We start from the raw sequence: 20,695 nt of genomic DNA on the forward strand, positions 1-20,695 counted from the left end.
TAATGTTTTTGAAATGTCTCTCAAGATTTTTTATATTAAATGAATGATCCTGTGCATGTTCTTGAGATCATAATTTTTCTTGGAAATGCTTCTCAAGATTTTTGATTTTAAGTCAACGATTCTATTTACATTTTTGAGATTATATATTACAATTATAATGCAAATCAAACAAAAATATTCTCATAATACAATGATTTCATTTCCATAAATAAAATTTTCTATGATACCATTTTATTAGAATGCAACCGAACACAGCAAACCTACTGCAAATGGGTATGCTATACCCATTTGAAGAAAATGGATCATTGATGGGTCAGTATCAATTCTCAAAAAGGCAAATAATAATAATCAAAACAATCAAAATTAAAATAAATATTCTTATTAATGCTTGAAATTTTAAAACCATATTCAAGCCATTATTTCTTCTCATTCAGCTTAATATTAGTAATAATAATTATAATAAAAAAATTAAAATAAAAAATATTATCAATGGTTGAAATTTACAAACCATATTATTTCCTTTAATTGATTAACACGTTTTAATTTTTTTTAAGCTTATGATAGTTGAAATTTTTGGATGTATACTTTTTAATTTTTCAAATATTATATAAGATATTATTTGGAATCATGAATTTGCAGCTTATGTTTGAATTTACAAAGAAACTCAATGTCCAAAATTTGAATTCCATATTCCATTATGGGAGATAAGAAAATAATAAGAAGGTATTTTCTATTTTTTTTAATATATAAATTAATAAATTAAAAAAAATAAGATGATATTTTTATAATATTTAAAAATAAAAAATAAAACTATTTTTAAATTCAAGTGGCATTAAAATTTTTATTTTATAAAAATAAAAATTTCACTTACCTTTTTTTTATTATAAAATATTAAAAATTAAAATATAAAAAATAGAAGTATTTCGATAATTGTCAATTAAATGAATTTAATTGAAAAGGTATCAATCACAAGAGAGTCCTATGGTCCATTTTCTTTAAATATATTATAAAATTTTTTAGTTTAAATTAGTTTAACAAGGTTGAATTAGTCTCGATAGACTATAGTTGGGCATGAACTGTTCGTACATAAAATTATCTAGTTCAAATTTTATAACTTGTATTTAGTGACAGAATTAATGTTCAAAGCTGATACGATATCTTGGTGGGATAAAAATATTTTAAGTAATTATTAGTAGAAATCTCTTTTTATCTTTTTATCTAGCAAATTTTTTGTTTTTTAAAATAAAAAATTCTAAAAAAAAAAAAACTAAATCCTATTGAGTATTTTAGTAACTCAGTTTGATAATAGCTTATAAGTTCGTTCATATGTAATTTTAGATAATAAATTATTTTTAAAAATTATAAGAAATTTCGATCCAATTCAATTAAAAATTTAATGAATACATTTAAGCACATCAAAACTTGATTAATATAAAATATTAAAAAATTTTAGACGAGTGTAAAAAATCATTATAGTTTCGAGATAAAGCGTATTAAAAATATGCATTAAATGAGATACATGCCCTAGAACTCGTAAAATGAGATCTAATGCGATTTATAATGTTAGAATTAGAACAATCATTATTCATTAGTAGAAGAGCAGACAGTATCATCCTACGCTTACCCAGCGCATTTTAGCACAGGCTCTCTGCAAGAAAACGAAGATTACTGTTTTTTCTTTTTCTGCTCGGCGGAGACGAGAGCGAGCTTGATTCATACCTAAACCACTTCTTTTGGTTCCCGCTGAAATTGAAGTCAATCAAACCATCTCTCTCTCGCCGGCATGGAAGTTTCTACGAGAAGATTTTTGAGTCTTTATTCTATCCCGGCCGTCTGCTTCTCCCTGGTAATGATTCGTTTCCATTCCAATCTGCTGTTCGTTTTCTTTAAAGTGTTCGATTTTCGTCTCTTCGTGATCATCATGTTCAAATTCTTACAAGTGTTGAATGCATTGTCGGATTTTGAGTTCAATACTTACATTTTATGTTATTATGTATGAACTGGATCTTTGATTTTGTTTCATTGATTGGAGTTGAATTGCTATGATTTTTGTTTTGTGCCTTTATTTACTCGTTTTCGACTAGGGTTTCTATATGCCGATCCTGTTAAATCCAGTCATTGCCGAATATTATATAAAATTTTACCGATTTAATCTCCGGTTTGATACTAATAAAGAATTATCTGGCCGCACTTTGGCATGGTGAATGCCGAAATCCCTTAATTGTAAAATGTCCGCCGCTCATCTCTGTCATGGTTTCTTGCAAGAAATTGAATTTGATTTCACAAGTTTGCGCTTATAGAGTTGACGATCTTACTTGAGGTTTCATTGTCTGCCCTTAACTTATCTTCGGTGAAAATTTTGAGATATTTCACTTTATTTATTTGTTGTTTTGAGTTTATAACTTCTTGTATAGCGCATTTGGAGTGTTCTTGTAAGTTTGACATCGCGCATAACTTTTACGTTCTTTAAATGTGTGATAGTTTTTCTATGGGGGATCATGGGATGGTGTTTTGTACTTTTCTCATCAGAGTATTATCTTATGCTTCACGGTTCATAAATGCAGGTCATCTTTCAAGTTGCTATCATCAGAGCAGATGTACCCATTACTCCAACACTGTAAGTTGCATGTGTGTGTGTGAGAGAGAGAGCGCTTTTAATTATTTATTTATATATATATATATATATATATATCATAATAGTTCACATATAGAACCATTCAACCACAGACTAGTATAAGTGCTGCATATTTTGAATCTTTGCTTTAATCGATGTCTTCTTCATTTTAATTGCCGTTTCTCTTGCTTTCTTGTTCATTTTGTCTTTCAGTAGACGAGACTCCAAAAGACATCAACCATTGCACGACTGTGAGCAATGTAGTCATGGAAAGGTTTCAGTTTCATCCTCTTTTCTTCTAGAATCTATGAAATATAATGTGTTTTAATAAATATTGCTAGCATTTTTAACTATTGACAAATTAGGAAAAGATTAAAAATATGAGATTTATTTGCAAAATTAGAGTTAACGAAATTAAGTTGCACTAAAAAAGATGAAAATTGGAAAAGTTATAGGACTAGATAACATCCCAATTGAAGTTTGGAAATGCTTAGGTGATAACGGAATTATATGGTTGACTAATTTATTTAACATAATTATAAAACCTAAGGAAATGTCAGATGAATGGAAGAAAAACACTTTAATACATATATACAAAAATAAAGGAGATATTCAAAATTGTAATAACTATTGTGGAATTAAATTTATGAGTCATAAGATGAAACTGTGGGAAAGGGTAGTTGAATAAAGATTAAGGGTAGAAATGAAGTTATTAAAAAATCAATTTGGTTTTATGCCTGGGAGATCTACCCCAAAAGTTATAAATTTTTTAAGAAGATTAATGGAAAAGTTTAGGGAAAAGAAGAGAGACTTGTATATGGTATTTATTGACTTAGAGAAAACATATGATAGGATACCAAGGGAAGTTCTATGGCGGGCAATGTGCATGGCTTTAGAAGGACAAGGCGGTATTCTAAAGGTTGGAAGGTCCAATGGTGTTTTAAATGTTGGCGCAATGGCACTAAAGGCTCTAAAATCCAACTACTCCAATGTCGAAGAATTTCTTGACTCTTAATCTCTTGACTTCTTTTTATTTTTTATTTTTTCCCCTTTTTTGGGGGTTTTGATAACATAATTAAAGGGGGCAACAAGATGCAACATTTTGACGCAAGAAGTGTTCAAAGATGTCTTTGTTGTGTCAAGAAGTATTGAGAAGTCTCTTTTCTATCTCCAAAAATAAAAATACAACAACAACAACAAACAAACCAAGCTTTAAGTCCTACTAGGTTGGGTCAGTTGCATGAATCCTTTTCTTCCAATTTATGCGATTATGGACAATTTCTTTCGACAAATTCAAGGCTATTAAATCGTTACTATCTCATTCCGATTTATTTTAGGTCTACTTGTTTTCTTTTACTACCCTTCACAATAACTAACTCACTCTTCCATACTGACGCACTATGTGACCTACGTTGCAAGTGCCCAAACCATTTGAGTCGTTCCTCTTTTGTCTTATCTTCTACAAGAGTTATGCCTAACTTACTACGAATGTGCTCATTTCTTAATTTATCTTTTAATGTTATGCCACTCATTCATCTTAGCATTCATATCTCGATAACTTTTACTTTTTGGATACGTTGTTTCTTAGTCTCCTAACATTTCGATCCATATGGCATAGTTAGTCTTACAACCCTCTTATAAAACTTCCCTTTTAATTTTAAGGGTATTTTACGATTACACAACATACTCGAAACACTTCTCTACTTTACCTAGCCTACTTTAACTCTATGCATTACATCTTCTTCAATTTATCCTTCAACTTGCATAATAGATCCAAGTTATCGAATTCTACTAATGCTATTGATTTCTTCATCCTCAAGTTTAACTTTGTCTCCAATATTCCTCCTACTATGGGTGAAGTTACATTTTATATATTATGTCTTATTTCTACTTATTTAAAAGCATTTGGATTCTAAAACTTCTCTCCATAATAACTTAGATTGTACTCGACCCCTAGTTTCATCAGTCAAGACAATATCATTAGTAAACAACATATACCATGGAACCTCATTTTGGATACTCCTAGTCATACTCCTAGACAGTTCCTCCATCACTAAAGTAAAAAGATAAGTGTTCAAAGCAAATCCTTGATGTACATCTATCGTGATTGAAAATTTTCTAGTCTCTCTACCTATATTCCTAACACTAGTCATTACTTTATCATACAGATCTTTGTTGATATCAGTATACCCTTTTTTTCCTAAAGTCCACCATAAAACTTCCCTAGGTACCCTATCATACGTGTGAATTCTGGTGTTATCCCAAGAGGGGAGTTGAATTGGGTATTTTCAAAAATTAAGTCCTTAAAGTTTTAATTTTGAAAATTATCAATTACAAACTTGCAATCTACTTAATTACTAGCTCAATGTTTCACAATTAATCAATTTAATGTGTGTCTTTGTCAAGCACACAATTTTACCCAATTACACACGACCTTATCAAATGGTTAATTCATACACAATAATAGATAATTTAAATGCAAGCGGAAATTAAAGGGAGTTAAGAGAAGAGAGAAGACAAACATGGTTTTTACGAGGTTTGGCCTACCCCAGCCTATGTCCTCGCCTTGAGCAACCCACTTAAGGATTCCACTAAAAATCCGCTCCTTTAACTGGGACAGAGCTTCCCTTACAATCCGCTGCTTACAAGAGGCGTAGCTTCCTCCTCAACCCCGGTTCACAGTCCGAGCCGTGAATATAATATAAAAATTACAATTTCTGCAAAACTCAAATTGCTTCTAACCATGCTAGTGAGTACAATAGAAATTCTAGTACATACTCATATGATAAAAGCTTGAAGCTCAATATGTATGTATCAATATGATCTTTATATGAAGAATGAGACGCTTCACAAATCTACCCTTAAATCAATATCTCCCAAAAATGATTTTATAAATAAATGTTGTGGAGAAACTTAGGGTTTGATTTTAAAGTACTTTATGCAAGAATATAAATTAAGATCCTTTTTAAAAATAATCTTGAATAATTTGCAGATCTATGTTCTTGCTATCAAATAATTAGTAGACTTAAATCTTTGAATAAAAATATAACTTTGAATCTTGCAAAGATTTAAACAAACTACTTAAAAGATACTCCTTAAAATATGTATTTAGAATCTCTAAAAATTTAATCAAATAGTTTCTGCAATAACAAAATATCGAGTCTTTGAATGAAAATAAAAACTTGAATATCACAATTATTCAACCTTTTGCAAAATCCTTTCTCAAATAAAATTTTCAAGTAATAACACGGATTTTTCTTTTCAATAAAAATAGTAGATATATGAGTATAAAAACAACTTTGAGGTATATATATATTGGAATCACAAACCAACCACTTATTTGTCAAACCTCAATCACCAAGGAATGCTTGCAAGATGTGTAGATGAAATTCCTTTGAAAAGTTGAGATGATTTGCCCAAAGATTATAAATGCAGTAGAGTATTAGCAAATTCTTTAGAGTGGAGGCACACTTAGCACAAGATCACAAGATTAGTCTCTCTAAAGTGTTCTCCTTGAGTCTCTAGGGTTTAGGGTGTGTTTAAATAGTGTTCTCACTCTCAGATTAAATCCTGGCCGTCAGATCATTTAAAAATAAAGGTTTTACGTCCGTGTCCGCGCTAAAACGTTATTCTGCGCCGCGACCTTTGTCGACGAATGGGTACGTTCGTCGATGAGTGTACAACACTCGTTCGTCGAAGAGGCCATGAGTTTGTCGACGAGAGCATTATCTGAACTTTTTGGGCTCTCGGTATTTTTTCGTTGACAACACAACATTGTTTATCGCCGAGTGGCCTTCATGCGTTCGTCAACGAGGCCAAAGGGTTCGTCGACGTGGCCACCAAAATTTGCCTCAAAAAATTTATTCACTAGAACTAATGTAAATGAATATTTCATGAAATGCATGAGTCCTAAGGTCAGTCTAGGGAATGTTTGAGCTTCGAAGTATATCATATGAAATATGTAAGTACATTCAATTCTAAATACCCATTCCCATTGAAGATCTTGAACTTGAAGCTCGCTTCTTTATCTTTTTATTCTTCTGGTTCCATGGATTGAGCCAAGTGATATGTACTTTTGGTTTCTCGTGGCTTCCATACAAGTTTACCTTTCGTGCATTCTAAATCATGATCCCGTTCGCAAATTCAATTGCACAGGTCAAATACCAAGTGATTTGTCTTATCAAAATAGGATTGGACTCATAGAGTCAACAGTACGCTTTCTCTAAGTCAATACGATATGCAAGTTCTTTTTATTTTTCTTAAACTTTTCCATTAATTTTCTTAAAAGATATGTAGCTTTTGTAGTAGATCTCTCAGGCATAAAACCAAATTGATTTCCTAAGACCTTCTGTAGTAAATTAATTAATTTTTGACATGTGTTGAATACGTTCCTAGGAGTGTCAAGTAGATTTCGGTGCTTGACATTTTTTGGACACTGGCTTCCAAAAGTGTTAGTGTTTTCTAGGCTAGGGCATTTTAGGGATGTAGTGGATCTTGGTTGGTGGATATCTTGTCCTAATCTGCCCCTATAGGGGTGGCTTTGGTAGTTCCATGAATGGATTAAAGAGCAAGGGATGGATTTTTTGATTTGAGGTGGATTTGGGGCAAGAAGTGGAGGTTGCATTTTTTTGCCGTGAATCCACTTGCCTCGATGACTGCTACTCTTAACTGAGAACCCATCCCAATTTTGCCTCAAATATAAATATAATAGTTTTACCAATAATTTTGATAAAATATAATAGTTTAACTATATAAAGAGCCGTCATATGTTTCAGTACACTTGGTAGGGCAGTCTTGGACCTCCGGCAATAGGTGGAGCCCCTCATCAGGCGGGGTAAGACTGCCTACTATGCCTCAAAGCCGATTTGGGGTGGTAAGCAGAGTGAGTCATTCTTGACGGGGCAACTGCCTCATTTATGTCCCTTGCCATTTGGGGTTTTTTCTATGCTGATTGCCCCGAATTGACCATCAAAAGTTGGAAAATGAAATATATGCTCATATACCTAGAGCCTTCAAGGAATTGAAAAAAAAAAAATTTCTAGTCAGTCCTGAAGCACAAGTATCGATTTTTGGACTGAATGACGAAAAATTATTAACAAATCCAAACTGGTTTACTGGTTCAAACGAACAATTGTGACTGAATTGTAATTTGTTTCATCAGTTTGAAGTCTTGACCGGTTTTCACACACCAGTTACAAAGGGGAAAAGAAAGCATACTTAATTTCCCTTTTTCTTTCTCCTTAGACCTTTTCCCTTTCCCTCCTCTTTTCTTTTTTCCTATCTAATGCGGCAGTAGAATTCCATAGGCTTGTCAAATTATTGGGATGGTTTCAACTATATAAGGCACAGCAACTGTTAGGATAAGGGGAATGCTATAGAGGATGTGAGTGGAGGTAAAGAGAAATAATGTGATAGCCTATGGTTAAACTGAAAATATTGCTACAAATGCAGTGGAACAGGAAAATCAATCTTTGTTGTTTGAATTAATGCTGGGGTATAGCTGGTCATGTTGAGTTGATAACTGTGGTAGTTAAGTTGGATTTTTTTCTATGCTCCTCAATCTTCCCAGCCTAGCTACAGATGTAGACACTTATTTTCAAGTGTACTATTCTCATTTATACTTATACTTAGTTCACTCACACAAAATTTGCATTTATTGACTATATAGCCGAATTCTGGCTGAACAGGAGCAAGGTCGAAGATTACACTCTTTTGCGTCTGGTGTCGGGGATCATCAAGGTGAAAAGGTAATTCATAGAACTTGTTCTCTTCACAGCTGACATAAATGTACTTACATCCTTTGGTTTCATGTAGGATATTGACATAATTGCAGCGTATAGTGATGCGTCTGGCACTGTTAAAATCAGTAGTGTGAGAACTAGAGACCTCTCTGCTTCCTGGGTCTGGGAGAACCCAATTGGTGAAAACCATGACCAGCTGAAGGGGTCCAAGGTACTTCCATCCATTTCAAAAGTTGTGGACATAAAGAACTGATTAAATTACAAAACAACATGTTATGTCAAGCTCAAATAATTCCTTGAATTATCATAATCATGCAGACTGAAATTATGGACTGTTCAAGTCTTTTAACTTAATGTTTTTGTTTGCTTTAGTTCAAGTAGCTGACAGTAAATTTGAGTTATTATTTTATGATTGATACTGACTACAAAATCCTTTATTTGTTCCTTTCTTTAAGGCACTTAATGATTCATTTGAATCTATGAGAGTTGAAGACAAGGTTGAGCATTCCACTAACGAACATCAATTTGGTGAACCTGGAATCCAACGCCTGCAAACATCTCCAATGAACCCGGTGAAGCGGAAGCGCAAGGTCAACGGTCAATGCTTTTATTTATATTTCATTATATGTGTGATGTTTAGTTGAATGTGGATTTCTGACAATTTATAGCTTTACAGGCACTACGACAAGAAAGGAGGGATCTTCGAACTGCAGAGCTGATACGACGGGATAGAGAAATTGACAATCAGATGCAAGCAGCAGCCATTGAACGTTCTAGAGAGTTTGACACTACTGTCAAAGGAAAATACAGTATATGGAGGAAAGATTTTGAAAACCCCAACTCAGATTCTTTGTTGAAACTTATGCGAGATCAAATTATAATGGCCAAAGTATATGCAAGCATTGCTAAGTCTAAGAATGAGAGTGGTCTATACAATTCCCTGATGGCACACTGCAAAAAAAGTAACCGTGCTATTGGAGAAGCTAATTCCGATGCTGAACTTCATCCAAGGTATGGATACTCCAAGTCTTTTTCTAGAGTCTAGATTACCAGTTACACATGCAGGTCATGATTTTCATGTTAGTTTTCCCCCTCTTTGTCTAGTGCACTTGATCGAGCAAAAGCAATGGGTCATATTTTATCTTTAGCGAAGGACCAATTTTATGACTGTACTATAGTAGCAAGGAAGCTGAGAGCCATGATTCAGACAGCTGAAGAGAATGTCAATGCGCAGAAGACAAAGAGTGCATTCTTGATTCAGCTGGCTGCAAAAACAGTCCCTAAACCATTGCATTGCCTTTCTCTGCAGCTCACAGCAGACTATTTTATGCTTGGTTATGAAAACAAAGTATTACCTAACAAAGATAAGCTTGAAGATCCTTCTATCCATCATTATGCCATCTTTTCTGATAATGTACTTGCAACATCAGTTGTTGTCAATTCTACTGTGCTGCATGCAAAAGAGCCGGAGAAGCATGTTTTCCACATAGTCACAGATAAATTGAATTTTGCAGCAATGAAAATGTGGTTTCTTGTAAACCCTCCGGCAAATGTCGCAATCCAAGTTGAGAATATTGATGACTTCAAGTGGCTCAATTCTTCCTACTGTCCTGTTCTTCGTCAGCTTGAATCTGCTCGAATGAAGGAATATTATTTTAAGGCAAATCACCCGTCATCCCTGTCTGCTGGGTCTGACAATCTGAAATACAGGAATCCAAAGTATTTGTCTATGCTGAATCATCTTAGGTTTTATCTTCCTGAAGTTTACCCGAAGTTAGACAAGATACTCTTTCTGGATGATGACATAGTAGTTCAGAAGGATTTGACACCACTTTGGTCTATTAATATGCAAGGGATGGTGAATGGTGCGGTGGAGACCTGTAAGGAGAGTTTTCATACATTTGATAAATATCTCAACTTCACTAACCCAAAGATCTACGAGAATTTTAATCCTAAGGCCTGTGGTTGGGCATTTGGCATGAATATGTTTGACTTGAAGGAGTGGAGGAAGCGTGACATCACTGGAATTTATCATCATTGGCAAGATATGGTGACTCCTCTACCAAGCTTTAACCTGCATTGTTCTATATTTATGTTCTATGACTGATATCATAATTTTTTTACTGTATGACTGAACTGGATGGGTGCGACATAACGTTGATTTATATGCCTCCAAGCCTTCTGTGATGCATCTGGCACTGTATCTGATTGAAGTGCCTAAAGGCACTTGTTTCCTGCCTGGAGCATTACATTTATATAGATTTTCTGTAATATTTCTTTGTGAGAGTGAAAAAATATTTGCACTCTTCACTGACAGGATTTTTGAGAATGCTGTTTTCTTGTTTCCTAATCATTAGTGCATGCAAATTTGTTTTGCAGAATGAGGATAGGAACCTGTGGAAGCTTGGTTCACTGCCACCAGGATTGATCACCTTCTACAACCTGACATATCCACTGGAACGGAGTTGGCACGTCTTAGGACTAGGGTACGATCCGGCACTCAACAAGACAGAGATAGACAATGCTGCTGTTGTTCATTATAATGGAAACTACAAGCCATGGTTGGAGTTGGCTGTTTCTAAGTACAGATCGTATTGGTCCAGCCATGTAATGTTTGATAACGCTTATCTTCAGCGGTGCAACATTAATGAATAACCAGTCTATGTTCACTTTGCACATAAAAGAATTCAAACCACAGTTTCATCATTGTCATCTTCTTCTCTCATGTAAACCTTCATTCTTTCATAGTACGAGAACTCTCATGTAATCATTCTTTTTAAAAAATCAAAATGATTCTTTGTTTAGTGGCAAGTTATGGTTCATTTTAGTGTTCCTGTAAATAATTTCTTCATCCATGGATGAAAGCACTATTTTGTGTAGCTCCTGGACTGGATGAAGCAGAAGTACTGCTTGTGCCTTTGTTGGATGTAAGGTGGGGTTATGGAGGTGACCTTCATTACAAGAATTATGTCTAAAGAATTGATGAACAGTTCAGGACATAAGAATGAAATGGAATAGAATGTTATTAAACTCTATAGTTTGCATGTTTGATATATAATTTTTCATTTTATTTTACTTTCAAGATGTTTCATTCCAGCACACCAAACCACGAAATAATTCTGTTCCGAAGCTTTTTCTTTATTCCCATTCTGTGTCATCTTCATTTGCTTCTTCGCATGGATTTTCTTTGTGCCAATGGAGAAATGAATTACAAAGGGGAAAAAAGTAAAATAAAAGGATCACAGGATAATTTTGGTCCTGAACAGTCCATAGGATGGAGTTCTGCGCACGCCCTCAAGTAGAAGTGTAATATACTTCAATACCCTGTTCGTAGAAAGCAAGGAAAAGGAGCGGAAAAAGAAAACATAAAGAACGGAGAGGGGATTTGTTTGGTTGAATCAAATGGGCGAACAATGTGATTTTCAGACGACCATTATCTATTTTCCTCCTATTTGTCGAAGAATTGATTTTGGGAATGAGAGGAAGAACCTTTTCTTTCGCTGTCCGCAAGTCCCTCCCACCAAACACAGCTGACCACCGCAGAAGATTAAGCTGGAATCTGCAATTGGGAAAACCGTTCCTACGATGTATTTTGAGAACTATATATTAGATTAAACGAAGTCCTTTGGCATGCACCTTTGCAAATTGCAATGCGTCTACCGAGCATTCCTACAGGTTCCAAACTCCCCAACTGGCACTCAACGATCAAGCACTCATCTTCCAATGGAAAATGGAAAGAAGTGCTTTCCCACTATCGTGAAATGAAGAGAGGAGGAGTTCAATTAGCAGAACCGTCGTTGCTCTGTTCCATTCTCAAAGCAGCTTCAGCACTCTCCTTTACACACGGAAAATCTATTCATGCATGCTTGCTCAAGCAAGGACTGGACTCGTTCACTTCTGTGGGAAATTCCTCCTTGGACTTTTACATGAAATGGGGGACCTCTGATTCTGCACTGCGTGTTTTTGGCGCCATGGATAGGAGAGACTCTGTTTCCTGGAATATAATGATTCACGGGTTCCTTCAAGAGGGTGATTTAGAAGAAGGTTTGTTGTGGTTCGCGGAGGCTAGAATCGCTGGATTTGAACCCAACACTTCCACATTGGTTCTAGTGATCCACACATGTCGCAGTCTTGGAATTATTACTCTTGCAGGACTCAAGATACATGCTTACATAATCAGAAATGGGTTTGGTTCCATTCCTTCAGTTCAGAATTCTCTGCTGAGTATGTATGCAGACGCTGACATAGGATGTGCACATGAGATGTTTGATGAAATGACCAAGAGAGATGTGGTCTCTTGGAGTGTGATGATTGGCGGCTATGTGCAAATTGAGGAAGCTCAGCTGGCATTGTGCCTCTTCAGGGAGATGGTATCTGAGGCCATGGTTGAACCGGATGGAGTGACCACTGTCGGTGTTATCAGAGCTTGTACTGTCTTGAGGGACATCGGTTTGGGAAAATCAGTCCATGGGTTTACGATCTGTAGAGGCTTTGAGTTTGACTTGTTTGTTGGAAACTCGTTGATTGATATGTATTCAAAATGTAATGAGGTTGACTTGGCCTTTGGAGTCTTCAAGGAGATGCCTCATAAGAACAATGTTTCTTGGAATTCAATCTTATCTGGATTTGTCCAAAATGAGAACCATTCGGCATCTTTAGGACTCTTCGATTCTATGAGGGATGCGAGAATTGAGGTGGATGGAGTGACTCTTGTGAACCTTCTCCAAACATGTAAGCATTTTGTTGATGCATCTCAGTGCAAGCTTCTTCATTCCATGATAATCCGTCGGGGTTTTGAATCAAATGAGTTGGTGATAAATTCTTTGCTTGATGCTTATGCAAAGTCTAACCTTGTTGAGCTTGCATGGAAACTGTTCCATGGGATGAAGAGAAGGGATATGGTTTCTTGGAGTACAATGATTGCTGGGTTTACATACTGTGGCAAACCTGATGAAGCAATAGCAGTTTTCCAAAGCATGAACGAGGCCCAAGAGAATCCCAGTAAAGTTACCATTTTAAATCTCCTAGAGGCTTGCTCAGCTTCAGCTGAACTGAGAAGGTCAAAATGGGCTCATGGAATTGCACTGAGAAGAGGCTTGGCTGCAGATGTGGCAGTTGGTACAGCAATTATAGACATGTACTCCAAGTGTGGAGCAATTGAAGCATCCAGAAAGGCCTTCCACCAAATTCCCCAGAAGAATATAGTCTCATGGGGTTCCATGATACAAGCTTACAGCACAAATGGCCTTCCAAACGATGCCCTATCTTTATTTTCTGAAATGAAACAGCATGGTTTGAAGCCAAACGCAGTAACAGCTCTCTCTGTTCTATCCGCATGTAGTCGTGGGGGGTTAGTGGAAGAGGGTCTCTCTGTTTTCCAAGGGATGGTTCAAGATGATGGCATCAAACCCAAATTGGAGCACTATTCGTGCATGGTGGACATGTTGGGTCGGGCAGGGATGATCGACCCTGCACTGGAATTGATCGAAAACTTGCCCAGAGGATTGGAAGCCAGTGGAAGTCTTTGGGGGGCATTCTTGAGTGCTTGCAGATGCTGTGGAAACAGCGAGCTCGGTGCGAGAGCTCTTTCCCGTGTTCTTGAGTTAGAGCCTTCAAGTTCAGGGGGATATATGCTTGCTTCGAGCATGTACACTGCAGGTGGTCTATGGAATGAGGCTGCAAAGGTGAGATTGTTAGCAAAGGAGAGGAGGGTGAAGGTCATGGCTGGTTACAGCTCGGTGCATGTTGGTAATAGAGCGTGTAGGTTTGTTGCTGGAGATGAGTCCCATCCCAGGGCTGCCGAAGTAGGTGGTGTGGTTAAGCAGCTGCATATATGTATGAGGATGGATAAGGAATCTGATGCAACAATGGGATGTTCATAAACCAATTGTAACCTTAAAAAGTTTCTGATTTTTTACGTAAAAAAAGGGTTGAACGTTCTTCAAACATTTTTAAAATACCTCATTTGATGTTTGTTAATGATTGTCTTATTTTTACCAAGGCTAATAATTAGGATGCTGGTGATGTTGTGCTAGTGTAGTTCAACATACATAGTAAAGCTTCTAGCTAGAAAGTTAACCTTAATAAACAAATGGTTCAATTCTCTGCAAAAGTTTTGGATTTGAATTGGAGAAATGTTTTGCAAATGACATTGATGTTTGCAAAATTCTTCAATCTCAAGCAGCACTTACGTGTTTTGTGGTAATGAAGAGGAGATTATATGGATCTCCATGGTTCTTTTCTTCATAATGAGAGTGATAATGTTTATCCATATTTGAATTATGATGTTAATAATGTTATTTAGTTGTTGAATGATTTTAGATTACGCCATAAGAGTTGTACTTTGTGCCTATTAAAAAAGAATTTGCCGCAGTGCTTCCTCATGGTGGAGATTATTTTAAGGAGGCAATCCTATTCCTTGTATTGTAGCTAATCTTGCAGATTAGTTTTCTTTTTTGTTTATTTGTAAATATAATATATTTTTTTAACAATCATCCTAAGTTCTCTTAAATATTTGATGTCCTTTTTCAATATCATCGTCGTCTATATTACAAGGGAATTACAAAGAAGCATAATACGAATTCCTTTTAAGCCTAATCTTTTATTTTTATTTACATATATGTAATATAACAAATATTTTCATACTCTACATTTTAAAAATTTTAGATCCTTACGACTCAACTTATCATTACGAGTGCATCCTACTCGTCCATCATTTATTATTTTCAAATTTTATCTCATCTTATTTGAGCTGTTATAGACGAGTGTAATGTGTGCTTGTATTAAGTTATTGTTTTCTTTATATACATTTAATTTATTATCAATTTGGATTGATATATTGCAAATAGAAAGCATTTACAAATTAATGTTATATACGTATTGTTTTGATCGTTTTTGTTACGTTTCGTTTCTAACTGTTTGTAGCTTGCTCTGCTAAAACCACGGTATTCCTCCGCCATAAGTGAGAGAATTTCTAATAAAGAAAGGAGGTGCCGCTCTCTTTTATGAAAAAGTAAAAAATAAAAATAAAACGTATAGTTTTGATTTTGTTTGTGCCTATGCCTTATTATTTTATATTTTAATGAAAGACACTTTATTCATCAAAATAGGGATGATTTTATAGATGCCTATAACTTTTTTTTTTTCAAAAATATTTTTCTACAAAGGTGAGCATCAAATGCGTCCTAAATTAATAATCATTTGGATAAATAAAATATTGTGATATTGATTTCTTAAGTAATGATATAGTGACATTGGAGGTCTCTGTTTTTTTCATTTTAAATATTTTTCAAAATTAATAATCATTTGAATGAATTACCGAGAGAATATTTACAAAATATAATTTTTTTGAGGCCTTATTAAGCATGATTATTAATTTTTTTTGAAATTTAATTTCTTAGAAAAGGTATAATCAGGCCAAACTATATTAGGATTACAAATTTAAAACAATAATAATATCGTGGCACACATGATTTTGTATGAACAGTAAATTATATCTTCATAATATGATAATTTTTAATTAGTAAAAAAAATTAAAGAAAAAAATTAAAAAAACATGCTAATGCATATTTATTTAATACTTTTTAAAATTTAAAATTTAAAATTTAAAAAGCCCTGGCGAAGCATAGAATAATTTCTCGTGCAAAACGCAGGCGGACTCTTTCTTGAATACTGGTTTCATTTTTGAGACTTTGACTTGTTTCATCTGCATTCTGCGATAAGGTCAGTTCACCCAAACCAGTGCGCCACCGTTTCCTTTCTTTCGCTGCATTGCTTGGCTTGCTTCCCGAGGAACGAAGACCATGGGTCTCTCGAAGAAACGAAAAATGATCTACTCTCGGAATCTTCTCGCTGCAATTTCTCTCTTACAGGCAAGGATTCGTTGTCATTTCCACTGTTTCCAGACTTCGTTTTGTTGCAATCGCTGTGATTTTAATGCGTTAGAATTGCACACTGTACTATTTTGTTTTTTTTGAAATTAAACATTTATGAAAAAGGGTTAGTGAGAGTGCTAAATTACTGGACCATCCGTGATTATAATAACTAATACTTCGATGAAGTGTGAACTTACAATCTGGGCTGTCATGTAATGCTCAAACACGGCTGTAATACTTTTATTTATTTCGTATTTTTTTTTTTGGTAATCCTATGCACCCAGTCTGTGTTTAAATGAATGTGTCTGATGTTGGGTATCGGCTAATATGGTATGATATGGCACAAACTAATTATGGCTGTATCTTTAATCTTTATTTTGTCAGGCTTTTGCTTTTTCATCTATACTTAGTGCGGAGAATACTGGTTCCCAATTGGCTCTTGGTTTGAATGCTGTATCTGGGTAAGGCTATTCTCACAATCAATAAACTTATCTGCATGTTGATTCGATATGAGTCTGTTTTTTGCTTTTTTTTTTTAATCCATTTTAGAGTAATAATTGATTCTATGAATTTTTGTATCTTCCTGAATCATGTTGATGTGGTTTTTGAAGATTTAGCTCCTAAGAGTTGCTGAGATATTGAAGTTATTTGTTGGCGCAGTGCTTGTAGCAGCTGTCCTTCTTACATGGTTGAGGGGGAAAAATTACATTTTTGTCCAAATCTTTACACAGATTGTATAGACTTACGGTGTGCCTTGATGGTTGCAATCAAATCTATTTTGGCTGTTATTCTTAATATATAGACTTACTTTCAATTTCTCACTGTCCTTAATGCAATTTGTTAGTTTGAAGCACTGTGTTACTGTTTTATGTCAAATTGCTGAGTTTACATAATATGCTCCTACTTTCCTCATTCTTTTATTTTTGAGAAATCACGCAGTGCTGTTATTTTGTCCAGGGAAAGGCATTCTGAAGAATATTGTGCCATGTATGATATTTGTGGAGAGCGCAGTGATGGGAAGGTTTTGAACTGCCCATATGGTTCCCCTTCTGTGAAGGTACATGTGACTTATGCCAAGTCAAAACATTTTCGTCTAATTTTTTGTTATTGTTTATTTTTATTTTTATTTTTATTTTTTTATTTTGAATTTTTAAATTTATTGATGAGATAAATCTCATCATGTTTGCAGCCTGATGATCTGTTTTCTGCCAAGATTCAAAGCTTGTGTCCAACAATAAGTGGAAATGTTTGTTGCACAGAAGCTCAGTTTGAAACGTTGCGTGCCCAAGTCCAACAAGTAAGATTTATAGGTTTTGTTTTTTGGAATTAAACTTGACGTTTGACCTTTAACATGGCACCTTAAGTGGGTTTGGGTGTTGTTACGTTGGTGTCTAAAAACATTGCTTTAGTGGGTAGATGATTTTGGTGGTTTCCTTAGAGGAGAACTCCCTTTTGCACAAAGTTATTAGAAGTAAATTTAGCTTGTAGATAAATGTATGGGATGCAAATTTTGGGATTAAATGTTCTTTTAAGAGTCCTTGGAGGTGTATTTTACAAATCTATTTTATTTTATTGCTTACACCAAATTTGTTATGGGTAATGACTCTCGATTTGCTTTTGGGAAGACATTTGATGGGTGATTTTGTGCTTTTCATATCTTTTCCTTGTCTCTGTTGTCTTTGTTGGTGCATAATGATATCATTTCTTTAAAATCTCTATTGGCATAATACCTTTTTGGATTTCCATTTCCTTAGGTGTCTTAATGATAAGAGAGGTGGACGAGCTCTCCTCTTTGTTGTTGTTGTTGAAAGGTTGTCTTCCTTCCAATAAGGAATGATAAGAGAGGTGGACGAGCTCTCCTCTTGTTGTTGTTGTTGAAAGGTTGTCTTTCTTCCATTAAGGGGGGCATTTGGTTGTGGGTTTTAGATACTTAGGGGGTTTATTCTTGTAAATCTCTTTTGTGCATTTGATTAGAGCTAACATGTCCTTTTTTTTGCCTCATCTTAGTATTTGGAAGGGCAAAGCCCCTTCTAAGATTAAGGCTTTTATTTGGTTGGTTGTTCTTTATAGAGTTAGTTAACACCAAGTATCAGAGGAGGTCTTTCTAGGATTTAGTTCTAGATGTGTGTAATTTATGTTGGTTCAAAATCCACTTCCCCCCCCCCCCCTCCTCCCTTTATTGTTAGATTTATTTGGGGAGAATTGGGTTGTTTGGTATTGGTGGCAGATTTATTGGCTATTTCCTTTACAAGCTTTGGTAGGAGTAGAGATGGATCGACATATGGAGATGTGGGAATTTTGCAGTTTTAGCGGAATTTTCTTGGAATCAAATGCATGTTCTATGCAGAGAAGAAGATGACATGTTCTTTGCTTTGGGATAGGATTCATTATACCTTCTCTTTGGTATTCTGCTGCTATTTTCTTTAAAGGGGTGTGTTTTTTGGATCTACAGCGAGATTTGTAGGTGTTGTTATTTTGAGTGTAGTATTTTAGTTTTTTGTTTCCCTTTCTTCATTGGAGGATTTTTACTCTCCTTTTGTACATTCTTTCTTCTTCAATGAAATCCATTCTTTTTTGTATAAAAACTATGGTGCCTTCACGTTTCATATATCCATCCGTCTGTAAAGGTTGATGGGCTGCAATTTTCTAAACTTCTACTCAATCTATAACCTTGTTTATTCCTGATAATTTATGTTGGAGTTTCAGATTTATATGATATAGTTTTGTTGGTGGCCTTTGACCTTTATTGGAGAAGTTTGTTTGGTGGTTTATGTCATTTTGGTGTAGGGCAGTCCTTAATGACTTTCTTCGCTAAATATTGTATGTGCTCTAAAGAGTGTTGATTTTTGTTTGTGCTTGAGATTGCATGGAAATTGTCTATTAAATTACAGTGAAGGAATGGGGCTATAAGTGTTATATATGGAAAGAGGGATTGAATGGGTGAGGGTTAGTGAGAAAAAGACCAAGTGAAAATAACAGTTGCAAGGAACTTGGGTTTATTAGAATTATTGGTGTCTCCGTATTGAGTAGTTTAAAATGGGATATTTGATATGCTTGTATTATGAAATATTCCACTTTAGAAATTTATAATTTTTTTCTAATTATTTTTATATTTTCCGTTTCTAATTTTTTTAATTGTATAAAAATGTCTTAAATTGGTATGCGGTTGCATTTTGATATAATATTTTAAGTTTTGAATTGTAAAGAATGTCTTAGGTATGTGATTACAGTTTAGGATGTGGTACCCTTGTAGTATGAAAATCTAGAATGTCTAAAAATATCTTAAGTTGGGACATTGTTACATTTTTGTTTTACTATCTTTGTTTTAACATGTTATAATGGCTTAAATTGGGTTATTATTATATTTAAATATGGTGTGCTCAAGTTATGAAGTTCTAATTTAGATATTCAATTTTTTCTCTAATTATTTTTGTACTTGGATACTTACCATTGTACTTGTAAAAGGCATGGTTGTTTTTAAAACTTGGACTAACCTGTAGGACCTAGTTCTATAAAAACCTCATCAGGCTGGTCTGGTGAAGCTCTCAAACCTAAAAATGACATGAACAAATGTTGATTCAGCTGAGCTAGAACAGCCTCGAGGCGGAATAAACTGAGGTCAGCTCACACTTACACACACTTGTCTTTCAAAATTTCTAATAATAATAAATAATATATTTGAAGAATATTTTGCAAAAAATACTGGTTTAATTGGAATGTGCTAGTTTTGTAATTATTTTTTTGCTCTAATTGGCTAATAGGGGATTTTTGCCAGCAATTTTGTGATATTATCTTTAATTAGTTTAATATTATTGTTGTTTATATAATATACATCAAAACCAACATCAAACCAAGCCTTAAGTCCCACTAGATGGGGTTGGCTACTTGAATTCTTTTCTACCAATTTACACAATCATGAGCAATTTCCTCCAGCAAGTTCAAGGCTATTAAATCCATATTCACTATCTTATTCCAAGTTATTTTAGGTTTACCCCTACCCTTCTACTCCCCCTTACAGTAATTAGCGCACTCCTCCCCACTAGACTATTGGAGCACAATTTGGCCTACGTTGCAGATGTGCAAACCATTTGAGTCGTCCTTTCCTTATCTTTTAGAAAAGTTATGCCTAACTTACTTCAAATATATTCATTGCTTAGTTTATCTATTAATGTTATACCATTTATTCACCTTTACGTTATCTTCTCGACAACTTTTCCTTTTTGGATATGTTGTTTCTTAATTGCCTAACATATTGGTCCATGTAGCATAACTGGTCTTACAGCCGTCCTATAGTAATTCCATTTTAATTTTAAGGGTATTTTATGAACACATAACACACTCAAAGCACTTCTTCATTTTATCCAACTTGTTTTAACTCTATGCATTACATCTTTAATTTCTCCTTCAGTTTGCATATTAGATCCTAGGTATTGAATTCTACTAGTGTTATTAATTTCTTGATCATC

The 20,695-nt window shown here is 34.6% G+C and overlaps 3 protein-coding genes across 4 annotated transcripts in view; all 3 read left to right on the forward strand.

The window, feature by feature from the left end:
• Positions 1 to 1,512: 1,512 nt before the first annotated feature.
• LOC131156549 (probable galacturonosyltransferase 3) lies at positions 1,513 to 11,166 on the forward strand. 2 transcript variants are annotated; one of them, XM_058110322.1, is made up of 9 exons: positions 1,513 to 1,846; positions 2,565 to 2,617; positions 2,828 to 2,888; positions 8,302 to 8,361; positions 8,429 to 8,566; positions 8,811 to 8,945; positions 9,032 to 9,366; positions 9,460 to 10,405; positions 10,735 to 11,166. In XM_058110322.1, the coding sequence occupies exons 1-9, from the start codon at positions 1,784 to 1,786 to the stop codon at positions 11,008 to 11,010; spliced, it is 2,067 nt and encodes a 688-aa protein (XP_057966305.1). In that variant the 5' UTR covers positions 1,513 to 1,783; the 3' UTR covers positions 11,011 to 11,166. The 2 variants fall into 2 exon arrangements, with proteins under 2 accessions (XP_057966305.1, XP_057966306.1); XM_058110323.1 differs by having other exon boundaries at positions 1,820 to 1,846; positions 8,283 to 8,361.
• A 521-nt stretch (positions 11,167 to 11,687) lies between these two features.
• On the forward strand, positions 11,688 to 14,467 carry LOC131156548 (pentatricopeptide repeat-containing protein At2g17210). Its single transcript, XM_058110321.1, has one exon. The coding sequence runs from the start codon at positions 12,006 to 12,008 to the stop codon at positions 14,235 to 14,237; it is 2,232 nt and encodes a 743-aa protein (XP_057966304.1). The 5' UTR covers positions 11,688 to 12,005; the 3' UTR covers positions 14,238 to 14,467.
• A 1,542-nt stretch (positions 14,468 to 16,009) lies between these two features.
• LOC131156550 (uncharacterized) overlaps positions 16,010 to 20,695 on the forward strand; it is a 70,292-nt gene continuing 65,606 nt past the window's right edge. The window contains exons 1-4 of the mRNA XM_058110325.1: positions 16,010 to 16,226; positions 16,614 to 16,690; positions 17,187 to 17,286; positions 17,419 to 17,526. Coding sequence (XP_057966308.1) covers positions 16,158 to 16,226; positions 16,614 to 16,690; positions 17,187 to 17,286; positions 17,419 to 17,526 — 354 coding nt within the window. The 5' untranslated portion in view covers positions 16,010 to 16,157. The remainder of the gene's footprint in view (positions 16,227 to 16,613; positions 16,691 to 17,186; positions 17,287 to 17,418; positions 17,527 to 20,695) is intronic.

Source organism: Malania oleifera, chromosome 5 (genome assembly GCF_029873635.1).
Source record: "Malania oleifera isolate guangnan ecotype guangnan chromosome 5, ASM2987363v1, whole genome shotgun sequence".
In the NCBI taxonomy this organism is placed as follows: domain Eukaryota; kingdom Viridiplantae; phylum Streptophyta; class Magnoliopsida; order Santalales; family Ximeniaceae; genus Malania; species Malania oleifera.

Coding starts and splice junctions, on each gene's coding strand:
- LOC131156548 (XM_058110321.1), top strand. CDS start 12,006: ATGCGTCTACCGAGCATTCCTACAGGTTCCAAACTCCCCAACTGGCAC.
- LOC131156549 (XM_058110322.1), top strand. CDS start 1,784: ATGGAAGTTTCTACGAGAAGATTTTTGAGTCTTTATTCTATCCCGGCC. Junction 2,618..2,827: donor GTACCCATTACTCCAACACT/GTAAGTTGCATG, acceptor TTTGTCTTTCAG/TAGACGAGACTCCAAAAGAC. Junction 8,946..9,031: donor CGGTGAAGCGGAAGCGCAAG/GTCAACGGTCAA, acceptor ATAGCTTTACAG/GCACTACGACAAGAAAGGAG.